The sequence below is a fragment of the Rhamphochromis sp. 'chilingali' genome (genome assembly GCF_963969265.1).
Source record: "Rhamphochromis sp. 'chilingali' genome assembly, chromosome: 4".
NCBI lineage: Eukaryota > Metazoa > Chordata > Actinopteri > Cichliformes > Cichlidae > Rhamphochromis > Rhamphochromis sp. 'chilingali'.
The window spans coordinates 45,023,244-45,041,594 of NC_137948.1; the positions used below are offsets into that span (position 1 = coordinate 45,023,244).

The 18,351-nt window shown below is 47.9% G+C and overlaps 2 protein-coding genes across 6 annotated transcripts; one reads left to right on the top strand and one right to left on the bottom strand.

The window, feature by feature from the left end:
* Positions 1-1,002: 1,002 nt before the first annotated feature.
* chchd10 (coiled-coil-helix-coiled-coil-helix domain containing 10) lies at positions 1,003-2,915 on the bottom strand. Its single transcript, XM_080879479.1, has 4 exons — positions 2,628-2,915; positions 1,669-1,891; positions 1,411-1,552; positions 1,003-1,118 (listed from the first exon to the last, which is right to left on the bottom strand). Exons 1-4 carry the CDS (start codon positions 2,789-2,791, stop codon positions 1,099-1,101), a joined length of 549 nt encoding a protein of 182 aa, XP_080735605.1. The 5' UTR covers positions 2,792-2,915; the 3' UTR covers positions 1,003-1,098.
* A 570-nt stretch (positions 2,916-3,485) lies between these two features.
* LOC308394880 (uncharacterized protein) lies at positions 3,486-14,439 on the top strand. 5 transcript variants are annotated; one of them, XM_080879477.1, is made up of 6 exons: positions 3,574-4,565; positions 5,814-5,944; positions 7,672-7,839; positions 11,635-11,701; positions 12,405-12,577; positions 13,612-14,439. In XM_080879477.1, the coding sequence occupies exons 1-6, from the start codon at positions 4,277-4,279 to the stop codon at positions 13,651-13,653; spliced, it is 870 nt and encodes a 289-aa protein (XP_080735603.1). In that variant the 5' UTR covers positions 3,574-4,276; the 3' UTR covers positions 13,654-14,439. The 5 variants fall into 5 exon arrangements, with proteins under 5 accessions (XP_080735600.1, XP_080735601.1, XP_080735603.1 ...); XM_080879478.1 differs by having other exon boundaries at positions 3,578-4,565; positions 12,405-12,506; XM_080879474.1 differs by lacking the exon at positions 13,612-14,439 and having other exon boundaries at positions 3,486-4,565; positions 12,405-13,324.
* The last annotated feature ends 3,912 nt before the right edge of the window (positions 14,440-18,351 follow it).

Genomic DNA, 18,351 nt, shown 5'->3' on the forward strand with positions numbered 1-18,351 from the left:
TTGCTATCATTTTTGCTCCAGCAGTTGAATGATGATGGAATTTGGTAACAAAGAGTTTGCAGTGGCTGGGAGGAACAGACTCCTGCATGAGAGTAAGAGGGCTTCAGGGGGGATGACATGACCTATATGTATCCTGGGACGACCACATCGACAGGAGGGACGAGCAACACAGAGGCTGCAACAAGAAGGTGATGAGGTGTTTGCTTTTCAGTCACTGCGGGGAGATCGGCTCACACCAACAAACTGAATGAAGGCTGCCTCTGTGCTGCAAACTGGAAGCTGTGGTGGGGAGCAGGGCCCTGAACAAACTGGTATCCATCATAGATGATCTGCACCAACCTCTGAACAGGCAGTGCAGCAGACTCAGCTCTGCTGCCACACAGGACATCATTCAGACACACAGCACGTGTGTCGGGCAGAGCTGCAACGATAACGATCTGTTAGATTCAGTGTTTCTGGAGTTACAGTCAGTCTTATTTTGAAAGCAGTGTTGTGTGGCTCATGCTGGGAGCTAACACACACAGACCTCTGTGCAACCTTACTGGCTGCTTCTTTCAAACAAACATCTATACAGGGACGCTCAGCTGTTGTTTGCAGATCTCACAAAGGCTCGATTCATTTTGTGGGTTTTTTGCAAATTTAACGGGACTATTAAAAAACACCTGGTGAAATTTAAAATGCAGCTTTCATGTGAAAACATTTCTGTAATGTTCAGATCTGTGTGCTGTTTACATTAGTGCAGTGTGTGGCACACACACCTGTGAGTATCCAGCTGCTAGCAGACTTACAGCACCAATCCAGCAAACAAACCTTTAATGTTCACAGTGTTTACCCACCATCATCATCATCATCAGTTTCCCACACTGAAAATAATCAAAGCAGGAAGTGAACATTTGTTTCGCTGCAGCATCCCAAAGTAGGACAGACCAACACGTGACGTCAACAGCAGCTATTTATTAAAGAGTTCATCACTGTTGTACAGTCAACACACACACACACACACACACACACACACACACACACACACACTCTCTCTCTGAAGGACAGCGCTCCCGTTGGTGTCACGTGATCTTCACCATGATTGTGGGGGTCCGTTCATCACACCAGCGATGTCACACCTGCACAATCACAAACAAACACGAGTGAGCGCCCTGCAGACATCAGTCGTCTCCTGACACCATCAGCGCACTTTGTTTTAAAGGGAACTGCTCCTAATGAGGGAACCAAAATAACCAGGATCGATTAGAGGTCCTGAATGTTTGTTTTCCACTGACTACCCACCCCCACTGATCACGTGACTGCACACTCAGGGCAATCACATGAAGCCGGTGGGCTGTTGTTGCAGGTTTTCGTGGCGTGCTCCCAGTAGAGCTGCAGTATGAGGCTCCACGCCTCCTTTACCAGACTTACCATGGGAGAACTTGCACTGTTTGAGCGCCTCGTTGAAGCCCTCACAGAGAGTGAGGTCTGTATGGTTGGTGGCACAATCCAGAAACTGTTTGACTTCAAAGTGACAGGGGCCTGGCTGGGCTGGAGCAGACCGGGGGGGCTCCTGAATGAGAGCATAAAGAAATGTCACACTCGTGGCATTTCAAACCACAGCAGCTGCAACATTAGAGCTGAGGCATGCTGGGCGTTGTCTGGGCGGCATTTCCAACCACCTCTTACCTGGTATGTAGCTTTGGCTGGTTCTGGACTGCTGCTGCTGCCCCCACCGAATGCTCCCGTGAGGGCGCTGCCAACCACGTGGCCCACAGCTGAGCCAACAGCTACTCCTGCAGCTGTGGTAGCCATCTGGGCCATGAGTCCTGGACCCTGGGACTGAGCAGGAGCTGGGGCCAGCGAGGCCGGAGGTGCATGAACAGGAGCTGGAGCGTGGGATGGAGCTGGGCTACAGACAGGAGAAAAACAGTCATGCAACACTGCTGCTAGCAGGACAAGAGCTTCCAGCTGCTGAACGCTCTCTGTGCTGCTGTTAGTTTCTGAGGGTAGGCTTCACATCAGAGTTAGCAGGTTTGGAGTTGGTTAGCATGCTGTGTGGATTTGTGATACGTCATCCGTCGCAGATCAAGTTCTGTTGCAATTCAAATTCCCAGATGTGCTCCGGCTCCTCCCGTCCTATCCAGGATGCATTGATGGCGGTTGCCTGCGTGGACTCAGTGCAGCCAAACATCCCAGAATGCATTCAGTCCAGAAGTCACACGTCACTTCGCTCATTCCTAAATGTTAGTGTTTGGTTTCTTTGCTCCTGACTAAAGTTCAGCTTCATAACTGGATCATTTTATTTCATTTGGAGAGGTGTCAGTACATGTTGAACTGAATATTACATCAGATATGACAGGTGAAAACTGTGCTGTTCTTATTTCAACAGCTGAATTCAGGCTAGCATTAAACACATTTTAGTTCAGAGATGATCAAATTATGTTTTTAATATTTGTATAATTGTCCAAGCTCAGAGCTGTTAGCTGAAGCTGCTTCACTCACCTTTTGTGACGCAGAAAAATGTCAGCAGTGTTTCAGGCGCACGTCACCGTGAAAGTCACGTGTACGGCGGGATCAGCGCTGCGTTTGCACTAATGCAGCAGCAGCGCTGAGATATTAACACACAGGTACTGTGACAGTCTCACCTGGCTGGAGCCGAGGGACGGCTGCGGCTTCCTCTGGCCATTGGAGATGATTTAGCGGACAACGCAAAGCCTGGACACGCCGACCTGCTCGCCTCTACACCGGCTCGACTGACCTTGTGCAACTCGCCTGTAATCCCCCCCAAAGAGCAACTGGAGGCAAACATCGCGAGATTTAGGCGTTACTTTAAACTCCCGTAGTGTCTCCTGGCGGGGAGGGTGGGGGGGCTGCACTTCTTGGGTTTTTAAAGTTTCATTGGAGGTTGGTAAACAGCAAAACGGCGCATTAGCGCCATCAGCTGGTATGTGGATGATCCAGCATGTTCAAAACCAGCAACACTAAATCTCAGCTGCTGACAAGCGTCCATGGCTGCAGAGCTCCGTTTGCAGCAGCTCACTGAGATCTGGCCAGTGTTGGCCAAGTTACTTGAAAAAAGTAATGAGATTACAGTAACGCGTTACTGCCCATCTCTGGATCTGGCTGCCTCTTTGTCTTCTTGTGGTTTTGGGTCACTTCAGTGACGCCTGTCCTTCGCACAGTGGTCACAGGGCCCTGAATGAAAACTGTGCTGCTCCCTCCCGTGCGTCTCATTTCTCTGTGTTTGCTGGATTTTCTGAAACCATTGTCCTTTCCTTTCTTGCTCCTTTCGTTAGAGTTTGCGCTCTGATGTCTGAGCTGCAAACTGACCCGTGGTCTTGTATCGTCGTCCGGCTGCAGAGCTCAAAGAGCCCATTGCTGATCCTTTTCCCTAATCTGACATGAAACTGGGACAATAAATCACATCACTTTTTTTATTGTCACATCACATGTGCAGGCACACTGGCACAGCACATGCGAGTGAAATTCTTGTGTGCGAGCCCCACAAGCAACAGAGATGTGCAAACACAACAACACAAACGAGCAAAATACAAGAATGGCCAACCTGAAACTAATAAATATATGTACAATATATAATAGTGTATGCATTTCTGGATGTGTATACTAAATATTTTCCTACGTGTGTGTGTGTGTGTGTGTGTGTGTGTGTGTATACACATTTTTACAAATTAAATAGTAAAAAAATAAAATATAATAATAATAATAATAATAAAATATATAAACGCTGTGTGTGAGGCAGTACAGATGTGGACAGAACTGTAACACTGGTCCATGTCTGTGTGACTGTGTGCCGGTGTAGAAAAGAAGCAGTAATGGAAGATACACCCCACGGCAGTGCTGCTGTCTGGGCGACTGTCCACCCACAGCTCTGTGCTTCTCCTCATTTTCACAGGTTTCTGTAGTTTGATGTCATAACCAAGGATTTCATCTTTTCATTCTGTCCCTTTACAGCTGTTCACTGTTACACACAAATCATGAAAGCAGCCCGTGACTGCAGCGTGGGCTGGCTGTGTGCTCTCGTGCAGCAGCGCGGGGAGTCCTCTCAGCTCTGGCTGTGGTGAGCGCTCACAGGCAGTACCGCCCCTGACCGCAGGGGGCGCTGTGTGCTGATCGCCGGGGTTCCTTCTGGAAAAGCTCCGTCGACGTTAAAGCTTCCGAAGAGCGTCCGTCCTGTGAGCCGAGGTGCAGGTGGTGGTCCCGGGTTATGCATGTCAGATAGCAGCAGTAACAACGCACAGGCTCCGCCTTCTGTGAGAGGGCCGAAGGTCTGAAGATGTCTGCCGCCGTGGACTTCCACTCTCAGATCGCCTCCATCATGGAGGTGCTGGCTAACGCGGCCGTGGCGGAAATCTGTAAAGTTGTGGACGATGGATACGCGGTGGTTCACCTGGAGATGTCCCGGAGCCAGAAGGAGAACGAGTTCCTGAGGAGGAAAATCAAGCTGCTGGAGCTGCAGATCGCCCGGTACCGAGCGGAGAGGGTGAGGGGGGCAGAGGGCTCCATCAGCAGCCGCTTTCCCGGGGTTCGCCTCTTCAGCCGGCAGAGCAGGGACTCGCAGGCGGGTATGTAGCACCGGCACCGGGTGGTGAAGCATTACCGTCATAGGACAGGCTGGCAGACACGATCAGGACGCGGTGGGAGGGCAGTGTGCCGTGACTCAGCGTGACACAGTCCACTGGGCACTCGGTGATTTTCGTGTTTGACCACGGCCGCGGGCCTGTCCTGTGTTTGGAGCGTCCTCCTCTGTAGCTTGGTGGACTCGAGTGTCAACGCCACGGGCTTATTATATCCAGGCGTACTCACACCCGAGGGATATGTTTGCAGTTCCACTGTTTCTGTGGGCTGATTATCGTGTAGTCCATAGTAAACACACCGCTGACCTCTGACCTCGGTGCCTGAGTCAGCGATTTCACTCCTGTCTCTGATTCGTTGGCTGCCATTGGAGGAGAACGTACTGGCGGCTGCGCAGTAACAAAGCAGGGCAGGGCCCAACAAACCCACGACCCTGGCTTCCCTCATCCACGGTGTGGACAACATGTGACCAGTCACACTGGTTATTGTACTAGCAGCTGATTGGTTGGTCCAGTTAAAGCACTCAGTAGAGTGGGGCGGAGCTACTGTAGCCTCAGTGCTGATTGATGGTTTGACTGTCAGTGATAAACACAACACACAGGTTACAACTACGTGCTGTAAAATAGTTTGCAGCCAAGAGAAAACAAAGTTTCCTTTAAGAATTGATATCAGACGTTAGAGCAGGGTCCCCAATCCCAGGCCTCGAGGGATTACATCTCACCCTGGGTCAACACACCTGAATCACATGATTGGCTCATTACCAGGCCTCTGAAGAAAGTCAAGACATGTTGAGCAGGTCATTTATACATTTAAATCAGCTGTGATGGATCAAGGACACATCTAAAAACCTGCAGGACACCGGCCCTCAGGGACTGGGATTGGGGACCCCTGCGTTAGACTGTCGGCACACACGTCTCAGGGATCTCCCAGGAGTGGCTGTTTTCTGGAGATCTGATTGGTCAGTAGGTGGTGATTTGTACCTGTTCACCTGTGATGAAGTCTGTTTGTCCAAACACTCAAATCCAGTTTAGCTGTTACGATGATCTACTGCGTCAGCCGTCGGTGTAAGGAGGGCTGACTCGGAGCGGCGAGCCTCTGACTCTGTGGACATGCAGCTTTTTAATACATAACGTGCACATGTGTTTGGCACGACATTAAACACCTGATTGTTTATATGAGTCTTTATTTTGAATGATCAGACTCACGAGCCTCTAATCATTCTTCTGGTATCCCATCAGGCCCCTCTCTGCAGGGCAGGACCAGGTTTCTGAACCGAGGGCCAGGAGCTCATCAGTCTGTGCAGAAGATCCAGCTCGTCAGTCTGGACCAGGATCCTGATCAGGAGGTTGTGACCACCACCAAAGCCGAGGTAAATCCTCACCCACACACGTCCGTTTACACACCAGTCCAAACTGTTCACACTTACAGACTGTCACACAAAGTTTTTATAGTTTTAAGTTGTTTTTAAATGGTCATGGCTGGATCTGTGACTGCGAGTGACCACAGTGGCCCCGGCAGACCTCCCTTTGTTACTCTACCCCCGTTTAAAACATACGATCCATGAAGGTGTAACACAGACAGGCTCAGAGCAGATGCCTGATGTAACCCACACACCTCACCACCGTCTCCTCGTACGTGTCCTGCACCACCTCACACACTGCTCTGACACTGCTGACCTCCATGCAGCACCACAGTTCCTCTCTCAGCAGCCTGTCATCTGCTTTCTCTCATCCTCAAAGACACAGTGAAGCTGACCTTCTCTGTTCTTCTCCATCATCACCCTCAAAGCAAACATCTTCTGCTCACTGATCTCTGTAACCTTGCTTCAACAGCTCTGTCCCACGTCTGCCTGCTGTGGCTCATCGTCCCTCTGTAGTTACTGCAGCTCTGAACATCAGCCTCGTTCTGGCAGATCTGTACCAGTACAGTTCTTCTCCATGCTTCAACAGCCTCTCACAGACACCTTCATACCTGCAAAGGTCATCTGGACCAAGTGTATTTCCACTCTTCATCCTCTTGTAGCTGACCTCACTTCCTGCTTATTATTCCTCTACACTTCCTGATTCACTAACTTCCCCCCACCCTCCTCCTTCCATCGCTCTCTGTTTTTCCAGTCGTGGGAGGAGCTATGAGGACTCCCTGGGCTTGCAGGGAACACAATAGAACAGATGTAGACATTTCTATAATAGAGTGTGAGTGTCTGTGACCACAGTCACATGTGCTTTAGTTCTTTCATGGTGTGTGTGCTTCAATGCACTCTCTAACAGAGTGTACTCACACTTCTGTCCCACTGCCTGTGAACACTTTCCCCTCACGATGTGATGTTTCTTAGCATGTCTGACGTCATAACGTCCACAGACAACAGTGACAAACATTATTGGCTTTGTCTTTCTTCCGGTGCGTTTTCATTCAGAGGTGGTAGCAAGAACACCTACAGCAACAGGAGCTAATGTGTCTGCATTTAGCAAAAGCCTGTAAATGCTCACTTGTCTCTGTTTTCCAAGCCAAATTTCTTCACTGGCAAAATATGTGAGGGTTTGTGTTTGCAGCTACCCTCAGTTGCTGTCCACAGCTTTGCTGTTAGCGTCCTCCGTGATACGATAGCCCTCCAGCTAGCTGCTGCTGTCATGTGGTGCGTCCCTCATTTAAAGTGAAAAGTGTTCTTGTCGTTGTTGAGCGTGAATAAGAAATCTAATGTTGGGTCCATAATTATCTGGAGGATGACGGCACAGTAGAGAAGCAGCACAACGTCTCAGGGAGGAAACGCAGTATTTGTTGATGCCTGTGGGCTTCAGACTGTCGTCATTCACTGCAAACTAATACAAACAGTCCTAATATTTAAAATGTGCACAGTCTAGTTACCTGTCTGCCTGTGAAAATGGGCCTTTAAAACCAGAAACCAAAACATCACGGTGGGTACGTGGAAGTATCAGCTGGATTCATGCAGACAGGCTGCAGCTTTGCTCTGCATGGAAACAGTTATGTAACACGTTACTATGTAACTATTTATTTGGACGTGTGTTGTAATGATTACATTTGAAATAGTTTGATGATGTGAAGAACAGTGTTGTTCTCAAAGTGGGTGTGTCCTCTCAGTCAGCAGAGCCTGAGGGGGAGGGCGAGCTGCTGATCGTCAAGGTGGAGGGAGCAGTGGACGCTGGGTCTGTTGACCACAAGCTGCCGAGACGAGATGCTGCCTCCACCACTGCTACGTCACTCGGCGTCAGCGACGGCCAGACATCCAGACACCTAAGAGGAAAAGAGGTCAGTGGATCCAGCGTCGTCGGCTTTGTTGACGGTGGGACGGCTGAGATTGAGGGCGGCGACACTTTTCACAGTTCCCAGCCGCAGCAGACCGGAGCAGGGGACCGTCGGCCTTCGAGTAAAGGTGCTGACACCGGGCTGGGTACAGCTTCCTGTGAGGACCACAGCAAAGATAACCAGGCGGCGTTGGAGCCCTCCAAGTGCCCGCTGCCAGAAGTGATCGTCATTGATAGGGGAGGGGCATCGGACAAGGAGACCGCAGGGGAGGGGGGTGACTCGTCAGATGCAATCCAGACAACCAGAGGACGAGACGGACACAAGGACGCGACTCGGTCCTCGGGTCTGTGCTCAGCCGGAGATGGGTCTGTGCTTCCTCACAATGACCCTCCAGGAACCTCCAGCATCAACTCCTCCAGTGACACGCACCTCCTGACTTTACACCACCCTGCGGTCCAACACAAAGCCCTCCCTCTGTCCTTCTACCAGGCCGTCACAATGGAGCGTCCGTACGGCTGCACCATCTGCACCAAACGCTTCTTCATGGAGTCGGACCTGCAGAAGCACATGGCCAGGCACACCAGGGAGAAACCCTACATCTGCCTGCTGTGTGGCAAAAGCTTCGTATGCCAGAGCCAGCTGGATATCCACCGCAACGTGCACACCGGGGAGAGACCTTTCAGCTGCTCCGTCTGCAACCGGCGCTTCTCCCACCCCAGCAACCTCAAGAGGCATCAGAAGATCCAGCACTGAACCCAAAGACGAACTCTCCACAGCCCGCTGCACCACAGCTTCTCCTCCAGAGGCAGGCTTATACACTACTAACCTTCCTCAGCCTTAACTTCATGAAACAGGACTGGATGGTGGGAATGTTAAACCAGAATATTATCACATGAGCTGCTGTCACGTCACCCACACAGTCCTCTGCAGCACACAAAGGACACACACTGTTGTTGATGAGGGACAGGATGCAGTATGTGAGTGTGTAAGGATGAGTATGGAACAGCAGCGCACACACAGACACAGACACAGACAGACACAGACACACACACACAGACACAGACACACACACACACAGACACAGACAGACACACACACACACACACAGACACAGACACACACACACACAGACAGACAGACACACACACACAGACACAGACAGACAGACAGACAGACACACACAGACACAGACTTACACACACAGACAGACAGACACACACACACAGACACACACAGACACACAGACAGACACAGACAGACACACACAGGCGCACAGACAGACAGACACACACACAGACACACACAGACACACACAGACAGACAGACAGACACACACACAGACAGACAGACACAGACAGACAGACAGACAGACACACACACACAGACAGACACACACACACACACACACAGACAGACAGACAGACAGACACACACACACACAGACAGACACACACAGACAGACACAGGCACACAGACAGACAGACAGACACACACACACACACACACACACAGACAGACAGACAGACAGACAGACACACACACACACAGACAGACACACACACACACACAGACACAGACAGACACAGACAGACACAGGCACACAGACAGACAGACACACACACACACACACACACACAGACAGACACACACAGACACACAGACAGACACACACACACACACACAGAGACAGACACAGACACACACACAGACACACACAGACACAGACAGACAGACACAGACACACACACACACACAGACACACAGACAGACACAGACACACACACACAGACAGACAGACAGACAGACACACACACACACACACACACACACACACACACACACACACACACACACAGGCGTTTCCATGGAAGTATCCAATCAGACCATGAACACTGTGAATGAGCTTGTAACTCCTGAACTGTGAGCAGCATGAATCAGCTGGCACATGGCAGACACATCATCATCATCATCATCATCATCATCATCATCATCATCATCATCATCATCATCTCTAGTCCTTTATGAGCTCCTTGCAGACGGCCGGTACATCAGAAATGATGTCACAACTGTTGGTGTGTGGTGCACTTGTTGCCGTTAGTTTGCTGCACCTCTGTCTTTTGTAACCTGCTTCCTGTGTGTGTGTATTTACATGAAGTCTAATCAGTTTAACACAAATGTTCTGCAAAAAGCACCAAAGCAACATGAGCGTCAGCTGGGGACGGGCACAGACTGAGTGATTAACTCCATCACTGAGACCTCCTGTATGTTCTCGCTGCCTCTGCTGTGAGAGGCTGCACCGTCTCTGAGCAGCACATCAGAGACGTCACATCATGCAGATTCATTGCACGCTGTCTGGTCAAATGTTTGTCATGCTGGAGGTGTTTCAGTGTCCCACACACCAACACAAATCCCAGTGACGACACATGTGATGTTTGTCTTAGTGTTTAGGTCTGAGCACTTGATCGTCTCAGGTAGAAACGGAGGCTGACTGCTCGTCACGTTGTTACCTGATGAAGGCTCTGGCTGCTGGTCTGGGGTCAGCACACACTCTGCTGTAGCATCACTCTGGGCTCTTAGCTTAGCGTTAACATGCTGCCTGTGGTGTTGGCTGTCTGCATCATGCTGACACTCAGACACAGGATGCTGGCAGTGGCTGCGCTCATCATCCTGGTGCCTCTACACTGATGAAAGAACTAAAAAGGTTTCTGTGCTCATAAAAACACGGCCACGTCTGATAAGCAGGTCAGTTTCAGATCCAGCAATCAACCAAGAACCATCATAGCTGCTGCTGAGCTGAGCACCTGTATGGACATCAGACTGACTGAATCCAGACACATTAAGTGTACAAAGGCACAGCTGCTGTCTTTAGCAGCAGAGGCTAACTTGCTAACCCAGCTGCTTTCTTCTTTTGACTGATGAAAGTTTCTGTGAACTTGTCGAGACTTCATATATAAACCTCCCCCACCTTTAAATCTATCATCACACCTCATGGCTGTCCTGGTGAGCTTTGTCCCCATTAATCTGCAGCGTTGACTTTAATATCAGATTATTAGTCCACACCAGGTTAACGGGAGCTCCTGACACGCCCCCTGTGTGTAACGGGCTGTGTGAGTTGATGGCTGCAAAGAAGCCTTCGTTTGGTTTCCTTCATTTCTTTCATTTGGGATATGAGCCAAAGTCATGACATCATCACGAACATCTCCCTGTTAACGTACAAACTTCGCTTCACCTTTGAAATGAATTCATGAAATCTGAGCTATGAGTTCAACAAAGAAGAGAGAAACATTGTCACTGCTTTGTACTCGTGAATATAGTGACATGTAAATTTGCTAATAAATTGTATTTTCAAACACTTGTATTTTGTCGTTTCCTGTGTCGTACGCTCTGGACTCAGTGGTCCTCGGCCGAGCTCACGCTCGCTGTCGGCACCGGAGCGGTGCATTAGTGCCGGTCTAGCTTGGATGGGTTGTTTTAAGCTGGCCTGTAAGCAAAATAGATGCACAGATTCCTGCAGCTACAAAAACGAGACTTAGTGGAGAAAAACCAAACGCTCCTCCAGGAGCTCCTCCTCCTTCACTGCTCCAGGGCTGTGCAGGTGTACTGTCCCCCACAGCCCTGCCGTTAGGACTGCACCGAGTCAAATACAAGTATGAGATGTGATGGTGCTGTGAAAGCACGGTTCATGTCACAGCCATGTTGACGTCAGTTGACGTCCACAGCCTGTCATGACCCCCCCCCCACTGTGTGAGCGCCCCCTGGCTTCTCTGTGTCAGCTAAACGCCTCCCTCCTCTTTCCAGGGTCAGGGGAGTCTGAATAACACGAGCAGCTCTCAGATCCCGGAGGAAGACGTGGATCAGGTCCAAGGTATCATCTGTTTCTCACTTACATTGTTTCACGTGCTGCCAACCCCACGAAGGCTGTTCACCGACTAACCATCGGCCCTGGTCACTGCATAGACGAACAGAGCAGCCAGTGGCACCACGATGTCTGTAAGAAACCAATATTTGAAGAATTCATTACATTACAAATGATTGTGGTAAAAACCCGAGTCAGGAAACACAGATCCCAGAGAGGTGATGGTACCTGAAGCTTCATCGTTAGTACTCAGCAGCACGGTGTGTGGGACTGAGCCAGGAGAGAGTATCATCCAGTGCCAGGGTGGCTGAGCTCTAACACACTCAAGACTAACATACACCCAGAATAATGTGTATTTTTCATCATAGGACTCTCAGCTGTAGGCAAAAACTCCACACTTGATTTCAGTCTTAGTGCCTGTGTGAGAGCTGGGACAGTTTGGGTGAGCATGCACGCTGCTGTGGAACATCCTATCCTATGGTTCATATTCTTTCTGAATGAAACTATCATGAAACCTAGAGACTGTTCGAGTGTTCAGAACTTGCAGACGTTGTACCGGCGCACTGGAAATGTAAGGCTGAGACTAAAAAAGTATCCAGATCAGTTAACAAAGCACTTTGGCGTCTCACTGAAGGTGAAAAGGAGAAACTTGTCAGGTATTAACCTGAAAAATGCCGTTTCTAATCCTGTTTCTTTGCTGTGGGCTCCTCAGGCTCCACTCCAGGGAAACAGTCCCTCCCAGGGGCAGCTGGATTGGCAGGAGGACATCAGGACACAATGTCACCAGGAGACCGAGGCCCTGTACAGGCTCTTGGTAAATGCATTGAGGAAATTAATGACTGGTTGTGCCACAATTTTCTCCAGCTAAACAAAAACAAAACTGAAGTAATAGTCTTTTGCGCCAAAGAAAAACGATTACAGGTCACCAGAGAACTTCAATCTATACATCTAAAAACCACAAACCAGGCGAGAAATTTGGGTGTAGTGATGGATGCAGACCTAAACTTAGAAAAACACATTAAGACAATAACAAAGTCAGCTTACTATCACCTCAAGAATATTTCAAGGATAAAAGATCTGATGTCTCAACAGGACCTGGAAAAACTAGTCCATGCATTCATCTTTAGTAGGCTTGATTACTGTAACAGCATCTTTACAGGTCTACCTAAAAAATCAGTCAGACAACTACAGCTCATTCAGAACTCTGCTGCTCGAGTCCTCACTAAGACCAAAAAAGTGGACCACATCAGTCCAGCTCTGAGGTCCTTACACTGGCTGCCTGTCCGTCAGAGGATAGACTTTAAAGTTCTGATGCTGGCCTATAAAGCTCTGAATGGTTTAGGACCAAAATACATCAGTGACCTCCTGACCCAGTATGAACCTTCCAGATCCCTCAGGTCATCTGGATCCGGTCTTTTATCAGTTCCCAGAGTCAGAACCAGACACGGAGAAGCTGCATTCAGCTTTTATGCTCCTTATATCTGGAACAAACTCCCAGAAAGCCTCAGATCAGCTGAAACACTCAGTTTATTTAAATCCAGGTTGAAGACTCACCTGTTCTCAGCTGCATTTGAATAAAGCACCAAATCCACACTTTAAGCTTAAATTTCAAAACTTACATTTAACTACTGATTTTATCTATTGTTCTGATTTTATCTGTTTTGATTTTATATACTGTTGTTTGTTGTTTGTTTGTTAATTAGTTAGTTAGTTTATTTGCTTGTTTTAATCAATTTTAAATCATGCTTTTTATTTGTTTTTGTTTCTAATGTCTCTGTAAAGCACTTTGAATCACCTTGTTGTTGAATTGTGCTATACAAATAAACTTGCCTTGCCTTACGGAGCAGCATCCTGTTCTAAACTCAAAATTGCATCAGTCAACCAAATCAGTTCAAAGCCAGCCTCTGGTTTTCCACCAGGTTCCAAGATGGCTCAGAGTGGAGCTCTGCTGCGAAGCTTGACGGCGCTGCAGTCGGCTTGCTGCCACGTGGGGCTGACAGACGTGGTGGGTCGTGGGTAGGAGGTGGAGACGAGGGAGCGCCTCTCAGCAGAGCTGAGTGCTGACATCATCAGCCGGAGGTGTGGGGTTCAACGCCTCTCCTGTTGCCATAGAAACAGTGGACTCCCAGGTCCAGCTAACATGGCCATCGTGGTCGCAGATGCAGCAGATGGACAACTTATCGAGTCCGAGCAGCAGTCAGGAGCAGGGGTCTGGCTCTCGCTTGGTGTGTTCGGAGCGATAATGCTTCTTTTGCAGTGCAGCTGTCTTTGCACCAGTCTTTCACCGATGTAGTGTGTGGACTGTGTGTGAACCAGTATGTGACTCAACACCAATGGGCTATTTACTGACAGGGTGTAGCCTTCAGATCGTCATCACCAGGTGTTCCTAATACACTCTGGGGTGACCCGGCCACTGTGACAGAAAACAGCCTTCATTTAGTTTTCCTGACACGTTCAAAGGTGACTCTGTGAATGATGGTCAGACTTTCTACCTCAGGACTTTCTGGTAGAGAGCAGAATTCATGGTTTCATCGATTACAGCAAGTCTTCCAGGTCATGGAGCTGCAGTTCACCCCAGAGCAGGGGTCGGCAACCTTTCTGATGATGAGTGCATCTAAACTTTCCTCAAAAGTCAGTGTGCCATATGACTGCATTAGCAATAAATGTAATAACGCTCTATACTAGCAGTCCTTCACAAACAGGGAACAGTCTGTCTATTCTCTCCATCTGTCAGCTGCTGCTGGCTCTTCCTCACACACTGCTGAGTTTGTCCTGGTGGATCATCAGGGCTGCAAAGCCTCACAGATGATGTGCAGCAGTGGGTCCCTCAGTCTGTCCTCACTCTGGACACTTGCAGTCGTCACACATGGAAATCAAATGTGTGATAAGCTGCAGGATTCAAACACAAGTGTAACTTGCTTCAAGGAGTCCATCATTGTTCCTGTCCCGAAGAAACCCCACCCTGCTTCTCTCAATGACTATCGCCCTGTAGCCCTCACCTCAGTAGTGATGAAGTGCTTTGAACGCCTGGTCAGAGACTTCATCATTTCTTCACTACCAGACACACTGGACCCACTACAGTTCGCTTACCGTCCAAATCGTTCCACAGACGATGCCATCTCTCATCTCCTCCACACATCACTCACTCACTTGGACACTAGAAGGGGGAATTATGTTAAAATGCTCTTCATAGACTACAGCTCTGCATTTAACACCATAATTCCCTCCACACTCACCACCAAGCTGGAGCATCTGGGACTCAGCTCATCTATGTGTCAGTGGATCTCCAACTTCCTAACTGGCAGACCACAGGCAGTAAGGATGGGCGGACATGTCTCAGCCTCCACCACTCTCAGCACTGGAGCCCCCCAGGGGTGTGTTCTGAGCCCCCTGCTGTACTCTTTGTACACATATGACTGTGTGGCCACTACCAGCTCCACCACCATCATCAAGTTTGCTGACGACACCGTCGTGGTGGGCCTGATCTCTGATAACAACGAGACGGCCTACCTGAAGGAGATTAGGAATCTGGAGAACTGGTGCCAGAGGAACAACCTCCTTCTGAACGTCAGTAAGACAAAGGAGCTGATAGTGGACTTCAGCACTAAGCAGGAGAGGAACTACCAGACCCCCGTCATCAACGAGTGCCCAGTGGAGAGAGTGGACAGCTTCAAATACCTCGGAGTTCACATCACGCAGGACCTGTCATGGTCCTGTCACATCAACACCGTGGTGAAAAAGGCCCGTCAGCGTCTCTACCACCTCAGACGCTTGAGAGACTTCCAACTGCCCTCCAAGGTGCTCAGGAACTTTTACTCCTGCACCATAGAGAGCATCCTGGCGGGAAACATCTTAACCTGGTTCGGGAACAGCACCATGCAGGACAGACGAGCTCTACAGAGGGTTGTGTGGTCAGCTGAGCGCACCATCCGCTCCGAGCTCCCTGACCTGCACTCAATCTACAGCAGGCGGTGCTGGACCAAGGCCAGGAAGATGGTGAAGGACCTCAGCCATCCCAACAACAGACTGTTCTCTCTGTTGAGGTCAGGAAAGCGATTCCGCTCCCTGAAGACCAACACAGAGAGACTGAGGAGGAGCTTCTTCCCGCAGGCGCTACGGTCTCTCAATCACACCACCACACAGTACTGACCCACACATATGGTTCTTACACACACACTGGACTTTCTGGACATTGTTTTTGCACAACACTGGTCACTATATTCTTCATTTCCGGTTAATACTTGTACAGCTGCTGTTATTGTGTATATATTTATTTAGATTTCTTCATACATTCTTATATAGTTCTATATTGTGTATTTTGTTGTACAGTTATTTTATTTTCAACTTAAATTTATATATTTTATCTTATTCTTCCCAGTTAAATTTACCCTTTTTAATTTTTCATATTTATTTCCTATCTTATTCATAGCCTTTTCCTTTTTTGTTTTCTTTAGGTCACGAGCAGTTGTCCAAGCATTTCACTACATATCGTACTGTGTATGACTGTGTACGTGACAAATAAAATTTGAATTTGAATTTGAACTTATAAACACATGTTCATACTTTTATTCCACAATCAGAGAGAAAGAAACAGAGAGAGAGTGCAGGACAGACAGACAGGTGACAGTCTCAGGTGTACACACTGCTACACAACAGCACCAGAGAAGCAGGATTTAGTGTTTGTGTTATTACGAGTGTAAACAAGAAGAGTTCCAGATGGTGCAGTGGACACATGTGTGACTGCTGTGATTAAAGCATCTTTCTTTCAGCTTAACGAGTGAACCGTCAGCTCGTTCAAACACACGTTAAAGTGCGTTTGGCTCGACACCACCGAACAGAGGCAGCAATATAACACAGCTCACATTAACAGTGCAGTGAATCCTGCTTGTGCCGTGATGTTCAGGACTGCAAACCGAGCAGCATCACTGACTTTCAGCCTGTTGTGTTTGTGGATATATGACTGACTTTAATTATCCACAAAATCATCACATTCTCTGTAAGATTAAGGTCGACTATTGTATTATATTTTAAAGGCTTTAAAACCAAGTAAACGCTGAAAGTACAAACATCGCTAATGTCACATAACTTTGCCGACATGTGGCCAACAGGAATGTTTTAATGTTCCTCATTATTAAACATTTGCACATAAATAAGTGACATAATATTCAGTACTTACTTTTAACAGTTTACTCTTCGGCCGCTCCACCTCCACTTCTGCAGCTGCCAGTCAAAGCTGCTATGATAACGTTTCACCCCAATTTAACATCACCGCGGTAGGAATTAGAATCAAACTTATGGGAGAGGAGACTCATTGGACATCAATCAGCGTGATGAGAACTATTGATAACAAAAGAAAGAATCTTTGGAAAAAGTTTTTCTTAGGAGAATTAATTTATTTTAGTCTGACCACAGTCCCATCCGCTAACATAGAGGAGGCGGGGTTTATGACCTATACTGCAGCCAGACACCAGGGGGCGATAGAGACGTTTTGGCTTCATTTTTGGGACGCTGTCACGTCATCCATCTTTATTACAGTCATTGGTGGTGATGAAGGAAAACGCTGGGTTGGCATGTAAAGGGGCATTTATTCCTTTCAAAGACCTGCAGTTCAAAAAAAGCGCCCCTCGACAGCCAAACCCATCTGTTCTCTGATTGGATTGTTACATTTGTGATTGACATGACATTGACCAATCAGATGAAAGGAAGAAAAATAGGGTTAAAATTCGTACTTGTAACTTGCAGGGTTTTTTGGCTAAGTCCACACACAGATTCTTTTTACACATACAAATCCTGATTTACATGTACAAAATATTTATGACCCAAGAGCGTAGATTTGGTTTGGGCATTGGTGGGGACGGATGATTCAACCACCGAACCCTGCCCTGTTTTTGTTTTTTGTTTTTCCTTCTTGATTAACAAAAAAGGAGAAATATACTTGCCTACATATGCTATTCTACGTGTTTTTAAACCATTTAAAATTACAATTCATAGTTTTATATGTGAATTATATAATGTTAAAGTACTATTAAACAAATGACTGAGTATTTCAGGCTTTAGTTTACTTCAGCCATATTCCATATAAATCAGGTATCATACAAAAATAAAAATAGCTTCAAATACAGTCATGACAATAAAAGAATATGACTTTAAGGACTTAACAACATTACTTCAGTTATAGTACACCAACATCTCTGATACATCAGCACTAAGGGAACACTGAGTGACCTGCTGGTTTTTGTCCATAAAACTACTCGTCTAAGATGACCACAAAGTAACAGATCTCTCAGCAAAATGATGCAACGTTTGAGGCACTATTGCCCCGATTAACTCAGTGAGCTGCGATCTTTTATTCTAAACATGAGCTACTGTTACAGCAACAGACATGGACTACATGCCCCACACAACAACTCAATGTCCACTATGTGAAGCAGCCAAACACAGGCCTGCTCCTCTCACTAACTGAGATAAACTGCTGGCATATTGGTTTTACATCTATACTGTCCGGTCTCTCCTGGTGGACATGGCAACACGTTATTCATGGTTACATACAGTTTTAGACTGATGTGGGCCAAAGCCTGGCACATACTTGCCAACCTTGAGAACACAGAATTAGGGAGACATTCAAACACACACACAAAACTTGAATTTTACAATGTTTA

Excerpts from the sequence above, each read along its gene's own strand:
- chchd10 (XM_080879479.1), bottom strand. The coding sequence starts at position 2,791 with ATGTTTGCCTCCAGTTGCTCTTTGGGGGGGATTACAGGCGAGTTGCAC. Across the intron at positions 1,892-2,627 it reads CGTCCCTCGGCTCCAGCCAG|CCCAGCTCCATCCCACGCTC; the intron begins GTGAGACTGTCA and ends TCCTGTCTGTAG. Across the intron at positions 1,553-1,668 it reads CAGCCAAAGCTACATACCAG|GAGCCCCCCCGGTCTGCTCC; the intron begins GTAAGAGGTGGT and ends GCTCTCATTCAG.
- LOC308394880 (XM_080879474.1), top strand. The coding sequence starts at position 4,277 with ATGTCTGCCGCCGTGGACTTCCACTCTCAGATCGCCTCCATCATGGAG. Across the intron at positions 7,840-11,634 it reads GACACCTAAGAGGAAAAGAG|GGTCAGGGGAGTCTGAATAA; the intron begins GTCAGTGGATCC and ends TCCTCTTTCCAG. Across the intron at positions 11,702-12,404 it reads AGACGTGGATCAGGTCCAAG|GCTCCACTCCAGGGAAACAG; the intron begins GTATCATCTGTT and ends TGGGCTCCTCAG.